The sequence below is a fragment of the Numenius arquata genome, chromosome 10 (genome assembly GCF_964106895.1).
Source record: "Numenius arquata chromosome 10, bNumArq3.hap1.1, whole genome shotgun sequence".
NCBI classification, from domain to species: Eukaryota; Metazoa; Chordata; class Aves; order Charadriiformes; family Scolopacidae; genus Numenius; species Numenius arquata.
In genome coordinates this window covers 44,390,431-44,408,280 of record NC_133585.1, presented here as the reverse complement: position 1 = coordinate 44,408,280, position 17,850 = coordinate 44,390,431, and the positions used below count along the sequence as shown (strand labels likewise).

Sequence of the window (17,850 nt, the reverse complement as noted above, 5' to 3'; positions counted from 1 at the left end):
TTAATTTCTGAGTTAATTTACAGTGTTTCTGCTGATCAGATCTAATTTAAAGGGTGGGACTGAGGAAAGGGCCATCCACTTGGAACAAACATTTGAAACAACTAATATAAAAGCAGACGAGAAAGATTCTCAGTGTGAGTTGCGGTGGTTTAATTGACAAAATGGAGCCATGCCAGTTTTCACCAGCTGAAGATCAGACATGTTACTCCTATGTCAGATTACGTGCTGCTGAGAGTTACTAGGTTTAGGGCTATTAGCATTGCATAGATTTACACGTCCGTACAGGTCTCTTTTCTGTCTATGTGTTCGGTTTAGTTTATTGTTTTCTTTCTGCATGCATCAAGCTTGCAGGATTACTGGCAGGATAAAAATGCTGTTAAGAAACAAAGTTAGGATTAAAAGAAGGTCAATGTTACTGTTATTACATTCCTGCTGAGGCCAACAAGGTTGTAGGTAGCAGAAGAAGAAATTCAGGGGCAATGGCAACTTGGAGCACATTTCCTCAAAGTAGCGATTATCATTCAGTGCTGGTTTCCAAGAACTCTACTGCTCTGGAAGCTGGTGCCGTGTGGGTTATACAATGTAAAAATGAGCAAAACCACTGTCCAGTGCTTTGAAAATGGTCTGGCAGTGCACACAGTGCGCAGTATCTGTCTAGTGGTGAGAAATGCTGCTTGCTGTTACGCAGGCAGTTCCAGGACTGCTTAGTGATTACAGCACCATCTTTGCCGGTCCATTTATTTAAGGAACAGTAATGCCCTGGGGGTTATTTAGTTCCTGTGTCTCCCAAAATTGAGGTGGATAAGCCTTTCTTTCAAAGGGATATTTTTTTAACCAAGAAAATGTTGACAATTTGATTATCATCCTAGCTCTGTGAAGATTTGTGTACCGGCGCAACAGAAAGCTGAAGAGCTGAAGTGTGATGCAGGGGCTGGAAGGAGAGGTTGAGGGCGGGAATCTCATAAACTGGCTCCATCATGGAAGAAAACATATGCCTAATGCATGTGGCACTAACAGAGAGGCAGTGGTCATGGTTATTGCCTCTTTATTCACCCTCTCCACTCTGTCCCCTGGTGGCTTTCAAGGGGATTAACAGGTACTGCTAAGTGCTGACTACTCGGGACAACTGGCTCACTTGTACTCAAATGCCTAAGAGAGAAGTAGGCAGCTCTTCAGAACCCTGTGCTTCTGCCAAGTACAAGAACAATAACTTCCAAGGAGGTTTAGACTTGCAGAGGAGAAAAGCTGTGGTGCATTAGAAGGTATATTTTAGGTGGAGAATTGTCAAAGGTGCCAGTGCTCCTGACACATCTATGACCTGTGGGCTTTCGGTAGCTGGTGGGCACGTTTGTGCTTTGGGGAGGTCACGCAGTTGTTGGGAGAACTGGTCTAAATACTCACAAGAAGTAATGCACTCTGCCAATTTTGGCCTGTTTGCAAACCGTGAATAAAGATTTTGTTAATTTCTGTGGATCAGCTCAACAAGTATTAGCGTGTCAACATACATATATTTGGAGACATGAATTATTTATAGCAAGTGTTCAAAAGGTCTGAAAAGCAATTTTCTTTTGGGGATGTGTGACTGGCCACAGGAGTGATATGGTATTCTCTCATTCCCGATTGCGTTAGCATTTTAATTGCTTATTCCATCTGATGCTCATTTTGGTTCCTGATGAGGTCTCAGTGGTAGTATCTCAGTCCATTCTCACCGAGCACTCATCCCTACGAAGCTTTGTTTATGTGAAAGCTTGGGAATAAAGAGTTATGAGCCAGTCAAGTGTCAGCCTGGTTTCATTATTTGGGCTGCTAACTGACAAACGCTCATGTAGTTTGATCCACTTGAGTTGTGATTGGGCTGGAGACTTCAAATCAACTATCTCCCAGCAAATAAATTCTGGCATGAATTCAGTATGGAAGCAACTTCAGTATGAAGTTGTCCATTTTGATTGCTGTGGTACTGTATATATATATCCATTTCCTCTGCTGATCGGGTAGAAAAGTTACTGAATTTTGAAAATTTTTGAAAATTAAGAAATGAGTTATTCTCCAAATGGACCCATCCCATGCCCGGTTAAGCTTAAGATAGAAGGTGAGCAAAGCAGCAGCAAACAACATCAAGAAGACTGTTTTGTGCCAAAAAAGGTGGAGAACTGCAAAGCCCAAGGATGACCATGACAACTATGCAGCTTAATGCGTGGCTCTGTAGGTGGATAACGAGATTTGGCCAGAGTTTGCACTAGCAGAAAGTAACTGGGGAGATCAGCAGGGTGATGGGCAGCACTGGAAAGGGAGGTTACAATTGCCTACGGCCTCTGCTTCTCGGGAATGAGAAGAAAATGGCTGTAACGTGTTCCTACACAGGGGTGTGGGTTTGCGGTTCTTCAGTGAACTTAGAGCAACACAGATATGGACGGGGCTAACTGAAAGCAGACATACAGGGAAAGTTAATGCATGTTGGTCTAGCACAAGTATTCATGACATGCATGTCGACCTGGCCCAGCTTGCCACGTTACTGCCTCTGCTGTGGGGTGTTTCCTACAGTGCATAACCAGTATGTCCTTCCAGAGACTTGTACGTGTCCAGTGGTGGACAGAGAATAAGCTGTTGTGGAGACTCGGGACAGCAGCTACTGAGGTGTTTCACAGGGAACCTTGGCAATACTGCCTCCCTGCTTCTCCTTCTGAGATGTCTGCCTACGGTGCCAAAACATGAGGATCTTAAAAATAATAAACGCTGGTTTTGACTCTCTGAAGGAATAAATGAACAGGTTCTGTGCAGACAATGCTCTCTAGTAAAAAAAAATTTTCATGAAGCCTACTGTGAATGTTTACTTGACTGAAATCTTTTGCTGGTGAAATAAAACGTTTGTTGTTCTCAACCTGGCAGAGAATTTCTAAAAATCACTATAAAGTGACATTCCATGAAAAGGAGCAAAAGCAAATAATTCTTGGGGAAACATTTCAAGCTTCTTACCAAACAATTTAAAATCTAAATGAAAAGCTGCACCTCCACCAACTTATATTAAGGCTGATACTGATTACACACTTACAAAGAAACAAAATACTTCATTATGGAGAGTAATTTTGAAGGTATGTGCCCCTTTCAATGCTTTAAATAAGGCAATTTTCTGGTGCCATCAAGTAGAAATTATAAACAAGTATAAACATTGGGCTGAGAGCCCATCTTGTCTCTCAGCAGTACTCTAGACTGACTGAATACTTTTTTTCAGTGCCTGACAATCGCCACCTCACAGATATGTTGAGATATATTACACTTATGTATATACAACTGGCGAAAACCTCCTCAGTTCAGAATTAACTGAAATCTTTCCCAGCAACATTTTTTAAGACTCAAAGTGATTTTGTCTTCTTTGGTTTAGACTTATTTATTTTATATTTGTGTTACAGTACTATTAAACTATTTATACATGAATTTTCTATTGTTTTGACACTGTGAAAAGTTTTTATTTGTCAAATCTAAGCAACTGAAGACTAATGGAATCCTTTTGAAAACTGATGATGTGAGGTTTTGGGGATTTTAACCTCTTTTCAGTCCACAGCAAAATCTTACATCATGAGTTTCTGCAGAATGAACACTGTACTTACTGGACTTCTGAGAGCTTTTAGTTCCTTGGATGTGATGTGCTACAAACAATGAAAACATCACTTTTGTTGATGACATAGGTATTGGCAAATTATTTTGGTTAATCCTGAATCAGCTTGTTTCTCTGTTTATTTAACACTTCAAACTATCCATCAAAGCAGAGGTTTAAATGCTAAAATTGTTCTTTCTCTGCAGTAAACTGAGCTGTATGTTAATCCTTTCCAGAGCCTCACACTTTAGAGAATTATTATTATTACAGAAAAAAGATCACTTAACCCTAACAGTGCAATGGTTGTAACGTGAAAAATGAAAATTCTTGTAAAACCGCCTCATTATTTTGCCTTGGACTCTGTAGACTTAACCAGTTTGTTTAGACTGACTGCTCTGTGGTGAGTTTGACCAACTGGTCAAACTTGCAGCTGGTTTGACCAACAACAGAATAAAAATTATTTTAAAAAACCTTGATAGGCATTTCTCTAAAGACTAGCATTATAAAAGGTATAAAGACACGTTAATGACAAACATTTGCAAATGCAGGCCTTGATCCTGTGCTCATGGAAGACAATGGCAAAGCTCTCATTAACCTTGCTGCTGAAGGATCACGTTGTTTCCTTTTATAACCTATGAGTGTTTTGGTAAGAGTAATTGATCAATCCTCCCACCACCATGTGGGGCAAATGTTAATCTTGATGTGAGAGATGAACCCACTGAGGTAAGGTAATTAATTCAGGTTCTGTGGTGATTAGGCGCTGAAGATGGACAGTTACTGTCCTCTGGTCTAATCATCAAGAAATACTCTTCTCCCTTCCTCGACAAGAGATTTTGAAAGACATCTTACAAGCTTTGATCAACCAATATTGTGAATGAAACACATTTTGGGTTATGTATTATAGAAATATATTGGGTATGTTCCGTGTGCAAGCTCAACGGACTCAGAGTTTTGAACAACTTGCTCCTATTTTACCGAACCTGTGAATGGCTTTCAATCCACAACTGTCATTTGGCCAACCCTCTCCCTCCAGTAACTTACAACTTTCAATTTCTAGTGTGCAATTTTGTTCGTCCAGAGGATATCTGCGTAGATCCATCATGCAAGCAGCTGTTGTTGTGATCCTGTAGGAGGAGGGTGAAAAAAATAATGAGATTTGAAACTACATTTTAGTTGTTTGAGAAGGCAAGATTTTCTATAGTGGTTTTTCTCTTTCTTTAAATACAAAATGGTTATATACATGGATTCCTGACACACAGGCTTTACATAGCTTGCAAAGCACCATTAAATAATTTATATAGCACATTATACTGGTTACAGTGAAGCATCAGACCATATGCTGAATGGATTTTGACTGAAAACTTTATGCGCAAAAGTGTACAGTGTTCTGAAGAACAGTTAGTGAGATTTCTACTTGGACATCTTATTTTTGATGTTCTTAATTCAGACATCTTCAAATTGTTTTGCAAATTGTTTTATTTATAACTAGTACTGCTGATTACTTTCTTTTTTTCATTTTGTTGTCACCTACTGCTGTTTTAATTTTGTCTGATAGCTATGTGCATTTTCATCCATGCTGTGGAAATATTGGGAATAATATCTGACTCATTATTTTGATGGATTATTTTTATGGTTTCATAATCAGTTTATCATTAACTATGATAACTGAAAACCACCTCTTAAAAATAGCATGATGCAATCAAACACCTGTGAAATATAACATTGCATGGTGGTTACTCAATGAACATTGAGAGTAGCTATGATGCAGGCTGGATCTTCTGGATCCTTGCTCCTCCTGGAGGGCATGTGAGTTGTTACTCGGTCCCTGAAGGTATTCTTCATAGCGTAAGCTATGCTTTTTGCAAGGCAGTTCCTCTCCTTTTGTTAGACTGCAATTCACAGAGCATCTAAGCAAATGTCTGCTGATAAACCTGTGACACTTGGGAGGAAGGTGAAGTGACTGCATGAGGATAGGGGTCAAATTATAGCTTCTTTTAAAGCTGCCTTTAAGAAAGACACTCGTAGTACTGCTTTCAAACCCACAAAAGTGAGTTATGGCGTGCATTTGCTTTTTTTTTTTTTTTGATAGATGGGTTCTTAAATGCTTATAAAATTTCTGAAGTGGTTAATGGGCAAACTTAGCTTGTAATTTTATGCGTTTCTCCCTCCCCATCTCAAACAATTCCTACCTGAGAAAGGCAGATGATAACCTCTTTTCCTGATCTGGATTTGGTCCTGTTGTTCCAGTTCCATGTTAATTAATGTCACAGGAACACATCTGGAGATTTTACTTTTGATGTGTTGAAAGTCAAGCACACTAACATGCTGTATTGGGGTGATAATTCTTGCTGTCACAGAACTGACAGAATTAAAAGGAAAAAAAAAATACCACATGCTTCCTTACTGTGACATGCTTCAAATTATCCTAAGTCTACAAAATCCTTCTGTCTACCTGTGTGTAAGGACCATCAGCACTAGCAAGTGCTGTTGTGAGAACCAGTCCATGCAGCTACTCCAGAATACTGTGTAAAGTACCATGGAAATGGTATATTTATGCTTTTCCTCAGGCTGATGTTTGTCACATTAAATTGAATTGTATGTGTCTTAATGGGTTTTGCATTTGTCACAGAAAAGGCTGAGGGCATCAGCAGAGGTAGGACCTCGTTTAGTTCAGCCGTATACCAAATATACCTTATTGAGAGGCATTGAGAAGACATGCAGTAATCATTTGTCAGACGCCTACTTAATAATGCTTAAGATAATACATAAAAATATACTAACATTAGTCACAGTTAAGGGATTTTTAATGAAGGTTTCATAGGGTAATGTTTTGTTCCCAATTCATAAATCAGCCTTTATGGTAATTTAGTTCACCTATATCAACCAGATTTATGTACAAAAGTAGAAGTTTACATAGTGTTCCCTGGGCCACAGAGTTACCGTGGCCAGTTATTTCCTCATGGCCACTGTACCTGCACTGCTGACTCCCTCAGTTTTACATATCCTACATAAGCAGTAGCAATGTTATTCTTTATAACATCAATGCAAATTACTTGTGCTCTAATAAACAATGTAACTGTTGTATACCTGAGATTTAAACATTCCACATAATTATTTTTTTTCCTGACATTGTAATTCTGACAACTGTATTGTCTTCTTGCTCTTTGTGCAGTTTTTGGCGCACTGGTTGGCGTGGTGTGTCTGATCACTGCTATAATCCAAGAACAAAAATGAATATATGTGTTTCTAAGATGCTGCACTGGTAATTGCAGGTGGGCTCTGGAAGTAAGTACTTGGATCGCGCAGAAGAAAGATAATAAACCCTTAGTACCTGGTTTCTGGCAGCAGTAAGTGATCCAAACCATAGGACCATAGAATCATAGAATGGTTCGGGTTGGAAGGGGCCTCAAAGATCATCAAGTTCCAACCCCCCTGCCATGGGCAGGGACACCTCCCACTAGAGCAGGTTGCTCAAAGCCCCATCCAGCCTGGTCTTGAACACCTCCAGGGATGGGGCAGCCACAGCTTCTCTGGGCAACCTGTTCCAGTGTCCCACCACCCTCATAGTGAAAAATACCTAACCTAAATCTGCTCTCTTCCAGTTTGAAGCCATTACCCCTTGTCCTACCAATTTGCCTAGCCTGTCCATTGGTAATTTCTCATCCTTCATCCTTGTTAAATCACTCCTTGGCTCTGTGTTACAAGGAAAGGTAAACCAGAAATACTTAATCTGTTCTCTGCTTCCCTCAGCTCTGTTTTGCGTTCCCTGTAGGGCCTGCAAAGTAATAGGGAAAGTCAAAGGTGGTGGTGGTAGTGAGCAGCTTTCCCCCTCCTGATTAATTTAACCCCTTAGTAGCAGTGCTGAAGGCTTCTGCAGCTCTTGGGTACCATGGCAAGCAGTTGCTTCCAGGGAAGAGGGGAAGGACAGGGTTTTAGCTGAAGCTTGCAGGGTTAAGATGAGACAGGAAGGACAACTGGAGACTGTTGACAAGCAGGTAGTGGAGGGTGGCTGTCAGGAAGCTTGGTGCTCGTGGTTTCTAGCTGCAGAAGAAAGGATCCCGCTTCAACTGTAGACCTGCAGCTTTGGAAGTGGTGCAGTGCCCTGGGCAGGGGTGATGAGCAATATCTGCCCAAGGATTTGTTAGAGCCAGCTGAGCCTGAGCTGCCCATGTGAGTGGGAAAGGCAGGGGGTACCTGCTGGAGGCTGCTCCCTGAAGGGGAGAGAGAGGCTCCAACCTGCCAACACAACGTGATGCCTCCTAAAGCTGGAGGTGCTTAAACTTTATTGGGAATCTTAGGCTTCCTTGAAAACAGCTGCTTGTCATTGCTTCAGGATCCAGCAACATTCATTACCTATAGTTCATAAATCTACCTTTCAAGCATTTCTTTCTCCCTCGTGATAGATCTCAGCTGTGTAAAATTTTTAATGGCATTGTGCTCTGGATAACCATGAAACTTGTTTGAGGAGATAAATTAAACCCAGATGCAATCACGGTAATTGCTGTCTTGATTGAAAAAAAAATAAAATCTTTTATTATAGATAGAGTAAAATCCCAAACCTGTTACTGGCAGCACTCTCTCAGTGGAGAGAGTAACTGATGGTTTGCACATGCATCAGAAGCTTAAAAATGAAGACATTCAAATGCAGAATACAAGGGTGTAATAGCAGGAAGGAGAATGCAATAGTCTGAAGATAGGGCAAAGCTGCAATAAATCTGTGTTCAAGAGGATTAGTCCTGAAAATCCCTGGGCACAAGCAGTTTGTGGCAATGGTGGAATGTCATGAGGCTCTGTAAAAGTTTAAGTGGAGGACTAATCCTACACTTGAAGCAGAGCTATTTATATCTCAGAGTAAGATATGTTACTTCTAGGCTTTCCATTCTTATAATATGTTTTAAGTTATGTATTTTTCTGGTGTTGGGGCTAATTTTTTTTGTTTGTACAGTATCTTTTGCCTTATTATCCTTACACTCTTTAGATTCTTTTGAATACAAATGATAAAAATGGGATTATGCAAAGAAGACAAGCAGTTAGGTGGAGATACATCATTATGAGACTCAATTTCATTCATGTCAGTACTCAGACATTCTCAGATGAAGTGAAGTTTGAACTGCCAACAGGCAAGATAAATAACATCTGCAAAAAGGGAAAATTAACTGGCTTTTTTCCCTTAACTGTGGCTTGGGAATCAAGTTATCAGATCCCTTGCTTAGCTTTTATTTTGATGTTTGACTCTGTGAATACCATATTCTTACTAAATAATCAACTGGCTTTTTGCCAATTAAAAAAAAAAAAAAAACCAAACAAAAACATGAAGGAAAGTATCAATGTCCAGTGTTTGCAGAATTGACTTCCTTAAGTAACACTGTCGGAGGATTGTGTTACAGGGCCGGGCAAGCATATCTTGTAGGAACAAAGAGTAAACCTTAATATTTTGGGCTAAGTCATCTGTGAGCAGTTAAAGTAAGTTCAGAATGAGTGCAGGAAGTAGAGTTATGGTTCAGTACTTAGAGAATTTCATCAAAATGCTGTCAAAAAGCTGTTCCTCAATTCCTGAAGAAGAAATAGAAGCAGTATTTAAGACAGCAATGACAACTAAATGTGGAGATGATCAGAGCTAAACAATGCAAATTCTGTTGTGAAATGTTTCCTCCATTTGGAGGACAGGTATCAAATTTTAATATGTTCGTTCTTTTTCTCTCAGTCAACACACCATAAATTATAAATGTATATGAATATATGAACTTGGATAGACTATTTTTTTTTTCCTTAAAAGCAAAATAAAATCTTCAAATCAAATAAAGAATAACTATGCTTCTCTTAACCACTGCAGAGCTGCGACTCTTGTCCACACTGGAAGTAGACTTTCATATCCCATGTAAAACATTGCTTTTATTAAAGCAGTGTTAATTTAACTTCAGTGGTACCAGGGAACTTAATCCCATAGCAACTCTTTGACATCAGAAACTGGTCCCATATCCCTGGTGTAATTGGCCTAATTTTTATGGAACTTGGCAGAATCTTGATGATTAAGATTTAATGGGATGCCTTGTAGGGAGAGTTATTGAAGGAACAGAGGAAGGCAGAGAAAATGTACATTTGAAGGCAGAAAAATGTACCTTAAATCTGCAAATTTTTTTCTCTGTCCATGTCTGTCCATGTAAAACCTTGTCCACGTACAGGGTTTACAGTTGTCATGCCTGCTGACACTGTAAATTTCCAAGCAAAGCCTGAGTGCTTGTCCCTGGGAGAAAATGTCACTGAACTTGAAAACATGCCCAACTTCTCGTGCTTGGAAGAGCCTACTTACAGGAGGTATATTTGAGCATTAGCATTATTTGGGTTGATATCATGTATTTTATATAGTGTAGTGTGTACTTGGGAAATCTGTGTTCAACAGTCTGTGTCTTCCTTGTCCGGTCAAATTCTATATAAAGAGAAAAATTTGGAAGGGCCAATAGGTGGTTCAATAATAATGCTTTCACAGACCTTATTAGAAATTGAGAGAAAAATTGAAATCCTGAGCCAGATACAGTAAAAGATTTAGATACTTAGATTTAGATATGAGTACATTAGCATATGAAAACCAATTTTTTTAGATAGGAAAATGATTTTAAATTGGTTATTTCCTTTTTTGTTTTGTTTTGTTTTTTTTTCTCCACAAAATCAGTAGGAAGTATAATATAAAATACATATCTGTAGGGAGACAAGCAGTCAGCTGCTAGGTCACTGCTGTAGACTACATACTTTGAGATAACATTCAAGCCTAAAAGGGGAGGTTTTGTATGGATTTAGGTTCCAAGTGCAACACACGTTTCCTTTTCATCTTGCTCAGAGAAACTGTAGAGTTGCATAAACACGAAAAAATAAAAAGCATCTTGAGGAAGATGTGTAAAGAGAAATATACATCTCAAAGAGTTAAAGCTGTAAGCAGCTGAGAACAGGGTCTTGCATGAGAAGGGCCCAACAACCTTTATTATACCAGGTAAAGCGACCTGTTCTACTTCAGTCACACGAAGATGAGGCCAGGAAAAATGTGTCAGACTTTGGACTTTCTACCGTGTTTTATTGATACCCTGAACTGGTGTTTTCTTGATTTGCCTCTCCCTCATCTTTGTTTTTCACTGAGAAAAAAAGCAATCAAAAAATGGATTAAGATTCAAAAAGAAGAGAATAATTTTTTAAAATGTGGAAGTCCTGTGGTGTGCCTTTCTGAAAATGGTGTATATATTTATACATGTGCAAATGCGTATGTATATGTGTAATTAAAGATGCTATTTATATTTTGGATTTAGCAGAGGGATTTGGATTTAACACGCTGTAGATAAATAAACAGGAAAATTTTGCATTTGTAATTATTTTAGGCAGAGCTGCCCAGCAAACCGGTGGTTCTACAGCGGTCGGTCACCATAACCTACAGCGCAGCCAGCTTCTGGCCGGGCCGGAGCTGACCTGAAATGCTGTCTATGTCCTGGCTGTGGCTCCCGCTGGCCTGCCTTGCTATTGCTTCCTCCTCCCCTACCACCACGTTCCTTTCCTCCCAGTTTGCCCCTTTAGTTGCCCACGTTGGATCTCAAATGAAATGCAAGCAGCTCAGCAGTAAGGTTGGGAACCTCAGGCATCGAAGTGATGCGCGACTGGGGCAATAGTATCTTGAGCTAGCATAGCTGCAGCCAGAAAGGGACATGTGGTCAAATTCTGCAATGCCTTTCAAAGGCTGAAACGTTTTTAAGATGAAAAGAGCTGCAGTGGTCAGGAAAAAAAACCCAAACCACTGCTGAAAAAATCAGAAGAAGAATTAACTATAGTGGTACTGCTGGCTGGTGCCGTAGCACAGTAAAGGACTGGGATTCATGCTGAGACCTGGAGGAGTCGTTTTGAGTTCGTTGTCTATCTCTGTGTACCCAGTAACATTCCTGAGAGTGAATACACTTGTCAAATGTAGAGGAGGAATATTCAGTTTTCTCTGAGGTATAAATACAAATGTCTGCTTCCAAACAAAAAAAAAGGCATGAAAAGTTAAGCTACAGGGTGTCAATCAACTGCACTGGCTTGAAATAAGAATGGTAAAAAAAACCAAGCCAAAACCCTTAATATAAAAATTACTGTCCCCACAATGAACCAGATCTTTGAATGTGAAAGTGCCTAACGCTGTACAGCATAACCCAACACAGTAACATCCACAGGAAGAGGTTTTCAACCTCTCACCTTTCACCTTTCAAGGTGTCTGATTCCTGGGAAGAAGCCAGGATTTCTTACGCTATACTATGTGTGCATTCTGGCCAACTTTTTGTATTTTGTTCACACAGAACATAGATTTCTATAGTCAGTGCCAAGTAGAAGTGTCTCAAAGGTTTAGGTAATCTTGCACTTGGGTGCAGTAGGCGTTAAAATATTTTCGGGAAGGGGATATCACATTTCAGCTGTCCTAGAAGATTTACCTTGGCACTAAAAGTAATTGTCGGTAAATTAGTCATCTTTTTTTTTTCTTCCTTAAAGAGACAAACCCTTGCTGAATAGTATGATTTCGTCAGTAAATTAGTCATCTTTTCTTTTCTTCTTAAAGAAACAAACCCTTGCTGAATAGTCTGATTTTTAGTTGCCAGAACTCTGCTTTAGACAACTGTTCCAAAGTACTATCACAAAGTGGGTATGGGGCAAGGAGATTACCCAAAACGGGGACAAAAAGGCTTGCTGGCTTCTGCCTTCCCCGGGAGGAGAGCCTGAAGCTCCATGGCATTGGTGGGAATAGGAGGCAGTGGGGAAGGGAGAGCTCTGATGTGGAGGAGTAGGGGGAGAGAGATAGTGGGAGAAAAGGCTGTAAGAAAATATTTTGCTTTGATTGAATTAGAAACTTTTAAAATCAAACCCTTAAGCCAGATAAGTACTTTTTATAGATAAAAATCTTTTTTGGTTTTATACAGTGTCTCAGAAATAATTCATGGTAGAATGAAGATGAATGATTTGCTTGTAAAGATCTAGAAATATAGATTTTTTTAAAAAAAAATCACTAAAATGTTACAATGTAACTTTTTAAGTATTAGCAAAAAGCTCTCTTTGATGCTTGTAAGCCAAATTTCAGTGCAATGAGAATTTTTACCACACAGCTATAAACCCATGAAAATAAATTTTATAATATAAATCCCAAGAGAACTATAACTATACCAGGGCAAACAAGATACTTCAATAAAAAGTGCCTGAGAGTTGGCGCTGAAATTTACTGCAGAAAGTAATTTAGTTTGACAGCGCAAGTACGTTGCAAGCCAAAAAGAAAAAGAGAGTGAGCCAGATGGGAAGTGCTTAGGATAAAGGAAGGTCCAAGAGGGAAGTAAAGTCTGATAGCTAGTTTTCAATCTGGTTTTAATAAAAAAAAATGGTGCCAAATCTTTTTCATTATCTCTATACAAACCTTCCAAAAGTGACTAAATGCAAGAAGAGTGATGTTACTACTGAAATTCCCAGATGCAGATAATATCCGCAGGCTGAAATACCCTGCTCAGGAGGGAATAGAGGTCTGCTAGATGGCAGCAGTGATGTTGGTGTCATCTGGTACCTTCATCTTTTGGGTGGTTTGTTTTTTTGTTGTTTATTCCAAAATAAAACCAAACCAGACACCAAGATGTGTATTGTGTGTGCGTGAAGGAAAGACATGCACACGTTCAGATGTCTCCCCTCCCTTGACGGAAGAGGAATCCAGGCAACTTCTTCCACACCCAGCCTGGTTTGTAGTTGGAAGGCTTCAGGACGTGCTTGGTTAAAATGAGTGGTAAAAACCAGATTGTTTCTGGGATCAGACATACTCCTTATTGACCCATCGCTGTCTAACTTCCTTGTAACTAAGGAAGATCTTCCTGGATTTTGGAAGCAGGGGTGGGGCTGGCGGAGAATGCTGTCATTTCTCTGTAGGCTCTGTGGGACTCTTCAGGAGCTGTGACTTCTCATGTAGCTTCTACATGTCAACATTACCCCTATCAGTGCATCTCAAACATAAACCTGCAGTCGAGGGGCAGGGGAAGGAAACGTACAAAAGCAAGGATCAAAACAATTTCTTGCTTTCATATTTCTTGACTTCTTCTGATGCCTGGTCTGCTGGATTTTCCAAGATGGGGGAGTCTGCTCCTTTTCCAGCAGTTGTAGCTTTACCTATGCACTGGAAAAGTGGGCCAAAACCAGTGGCTTCAGTACTAAACAAACTTGGCTGAGAGACATAGAGCTCTAGTGATTTTAAATGAAGAGAAATAAGGTGTTATAAGCTTTCATGGGTGGCATGGAAACTCATAGTTGAGAAGCTTAATTCTGTCTTGATTTTGTGAAACGTGTGAGAAACAGAATGATTGCTGAATGTGGCGTGTCCTCTGACTCTGTGTTATGCAGTTACTATTACTAAAACACAACACCTGTGTAGGGCAGGGCTCTGAGAGAGTAACTGGGAGCACCTGGGCAGGTACCTGCCTTCTTTTGTTGGTTGTGTGTGGTTTGATGTCTATCTTCTTCTGGAACCATGAACTGAGTGGGGAGCTACCTTGGAAAAAAATGGTTGAAAATACAAGTGAGTGCTACACTTCTGTGGTTTTGTTTTGGGTTGATTTTTTTTGTTGTTTGTTTGTTTTTATGGAAATGGCTGACCAGGCTAAGTGTCTTTTTAAGATCTGAAATTATAGGCTTTTTGCTGAAGGTGGGTGAGCCCTGCTTCTTTTTTAGCTACAAGAAAGTGAAAATTAGTATCTAATCAATTGCAGAGAAATTTGACTTTATACTTTTAGGACTTCCTGGTCCTATGTTGTTTGAAACTACGGTCTCTGCTCCTAGGAGAGCTCAACAGAGAGGGAAGGCAGCATTTTCTATAGGGGTCCTGTGGAGAAAAGAAGGAAACATAAGAGGCAGGAGGAGCCCTGATGCAAAAGACTTGAGTCTGTGGTTGGTTTTATGGGTGCACTTAACTGACCTATGAAATCTATTAATTACATGTATCACCTAGAAGAGATTGTAATAGCAGCAGTAAATGACTTCCTACAGCACGACATTGCACTGCCCTGTGCTTGTAACTAACTGCAAGACCTAATATTCATTAAAATATACTTTTACTGCTTATAGAAAATATTTTAATTTATCAAGTCTTTACAGACCACCCAAGCGATTCTTAATATAAAGTGTGATTGATTTCTGAAGGTTTTTCTCAGGTCTTTGGTATTCACTGTTTTCCCGTGTCCTACCATCCTGACCAGACAGTAAGTACACCTCATTTGTTCCAGGTAGATAGCTGAATGTGAAAACTAATAATTCCAGTCAGTGAAGCTGGCAGTGTAATTATGTCTTGATACATATGTTGTGAGGAAACTCAAGCGCATCTGAAGAAGCTGAGCTGCTGCAGTTAATCTACCTTATGCAGTGACTAATTTCATTGGAGAACTGAAAGTGAAATGAAAATCTTGCACTAGGACCTTAATGAGAGGATCTTTGCGTTTGCCAAAATACTGACCCCGATGGCACTGTAATGTGTGAATAAAGAAATTAGATTTCCATTTTGCGCATCTATGACTTAGGATGAATGCTGACGTGATTTTTGTGTAGAAAACTGATTGATGATCATGCCCTGTCAATAGATCTTAATTAGAAAACAAGATAAATCACAGAAGAACTGAATGTTTTCTGTGCATGTGGCCCAAGACTGATTCTGCAATAGTGAATCAGTTTAAGGCATGTATTACTTCAAAGAGATTTCTAGTTACAACAGCTTATTAATTCTTATAGCTTTTTGAATGAGCATAAATTAATTATAACATTGAAATAAACTTGGGACAGTAGGGTGTTTCTGGTATTCCAGTACAGCTCTTCTGTAGTTCTTATGCCTTATTTTTCTTTGTGAATTGCGCTGTTGAATCAGTTAAAGCAAACATAGGAATAAAAATTGTACGCTGCCATTCATTTTAATTAGAAAAGGTTTAGGACACAGTGGGAAGGGAAGGATCTTTGAGACATTGCTTGGCCTACTGCGAGTGCCACCTCATGATATTTCTTTCATAATCTGATCAACGTGTGTCTTAAAATACTTGGGAGTAGCAGGGCAAACTATTAAATAGGACTTTTTAAGGTAACCATGTTTTTCTGATAGTGAGCTCTCTAATTTGTAGCCTGAATTGATTTACGGCTGGTGTGTACCCCTTTGCCTTTGGGACAGTGTTGTCCTGGGGCTTACACAGCACTTTTGCCTAATGTCGTTTTTCCCCTTTCTGGACAACAAGCACATCTCCTCTTGGTACGTCTTTTGCTGGGTGAAACAAAATTCTCTGTCCTTGTTAAGCAGACATATGTCCTTTCCCAGCTGCAGCAGCACTAGAGGAAAAGGTTGCCATCTTCTAATTTATCCCTTCTTCCCTGGAAATTAAAATCTATTACTATCTACCAGCAGAGCTACTGATGTGAAAACACCTTGAATAGTCTTTGTGAATCTGTTTTTTGTTAACTACTAGTTAAACTGGGTAAGGTGGTAACTAGCTCATAGTGACTGAAATAGATTGGGAAGTGTTCACCAAAGCAACCTTCGTTAGCTTCTATGAGAGCGCTGTAATCTCTAGCAGAGAAACAGTGATGGGTAACTTGGAGCAGACTGGGAGAGACTTCTTTAAACCATCACAGTGCGGGTTAGGAGGGAATATAAGTGTATATTTCCAGGCTCCTCTGTGTGAATGTTTCCTCTGAGCTTGTCCTTTTCACCCACTTCTTCAGCTGGGCTTGGGTAAGATGGAGCAGGTTAATGAACCCAGGAGAGCGAGTGGCTTAGTTATACTTAGAGCATTTAGTTTCTCCTGACTGCCAACACTGATGAGTCATATGCAGATTTTGTCTGAGTGGGTCACATCTTTGAAAAGAAAACTGGGTTTGTTCCAATGAGATATTTTTATCCTAAAAGATCTGGTAACTAAACCCAATATTGATAACTTTGAACTGGTAGAGGGTGGATATCTTGTATTTGAATGTGTTGAGGGAGGATATCTTCCCCGTTTCTTTTCTTTCAGCAGTGATAGTTCTTTTACAAGGTGCACAGCAGCTGTGTATACCAAAAATGTCAGGGGAAAGAAAAAGGTACAAAAATTATAAGCAGTTCTAGAGCAGAACATGTTTATTTATTTAACTTTATTTATATTTTAATAGGGGTGAGAACAACTTGCTCTGAGGTTGAAGCTTTGTCTTGATTTACTTGGTTTTAGACTTCCTTTATATTAAAAAAAGTAATTTATTTTTACTTTTAAACAGTAATACTCCAAGTGCTCTCTTACATTCTCGGACTGCCCCATGCACCAGTGATCCAGCAGACTTATATGTAGTTGTGTAGCATCTTGAATGCGCATCTGTCACTGCTTGGCTGTAAACTGAACATCTCTCATAAACAGAGCACACAGGCTTGTTATAAACAGTGTTATTTCAGGAATTAAACATATTTTTCATAATTTAAAGAAGTGTGTATGTCCTATAGGTAATATACTTGTATAGATGCTTTCCCCATGATATCTTGGAAGACCTTATTTTGTCTGTTTGCTTTTTTTCCAATTTTTTTAGTGTTTTTTTTTTTTTTTAAATTTTTTTTTTTTTATTACCAAACATATACATTACTCTCAAAAGTTTCATAAAAAGATTGCCTGGTCATCCAAGCTAGGTACTCAAAATCCGCTAGCTATTCTAATCTCTCCTTGGCAGAGAACACTTTTCAAATGGATGAAATACAGAACAGCCAGGGGGGTGGGTCTGTCCAAGTAGGACAGCAAAAGGTCCAACTACGTACTTAAAGTTCAGGTTGTCTGCTCTGAGCTTCATAGTGCAGTATAGACATACTTTTTGATACTTAGCATTTTATAGGGCTGGCAGGTTGTAATTAAAATAGTGGCAATTTGTATCTGAAATCCAAGAAGTGGTTTGAATGGAATTTCATGGTACCTTTTTCTGTATTCATTTTGTCTATAGAGCTGCATTTAGGGGTATTCTTATAGAAAGGCTGGCTAGAGAACACCTGATTTTTCACTAAAATCATGAAGGTTAGCTACATTCTGAATGGTGGTGGGAATACATTCGGCAAGCTGGCATGCACTTGTGAAATGCGAGGAAGCTGGATGTTACGTGAATGGGGGGGGCGGGGGCATTACCTAATGGCTCTTCCAGTGGAGAGAATCAAAGCCTTGATGAAAGAAACAGAATGAGCACATTTTATGAACCCAAACCATGGCTGAATGAGGGCAAGACTTGTCTTCCTCAGCTCCTTAAAC

At 39.5% G+C, this 17,850-nt stretch overlaps 1 protein-coding gene across 2 annotated transcripts in view; it reads right to left on the bottom strand.

Annotated features, from left to right (window-relative positions):
* Positions 1-17,850, bottom strand: part of GABRB1 (gamma-aminobutyric acid type A receptor subunit beta1) — a 132,714-nt gene that overhangs the window by 27,646 nt on the left and 87,218 nt on the right. For both annotated transcript variants that reach the window (XM_074154388.1, XM_074154389.1), the window contains exon 5: positions 4,634-4,716. In XM_074154388.1, coding sequence (XP_074010489.1) covers positions 4,634-4,716 — 83 coding nt within the window. The remainder of the gene's footprint in view (positions 1-4,633; positions 4,717-17,850) is intronic.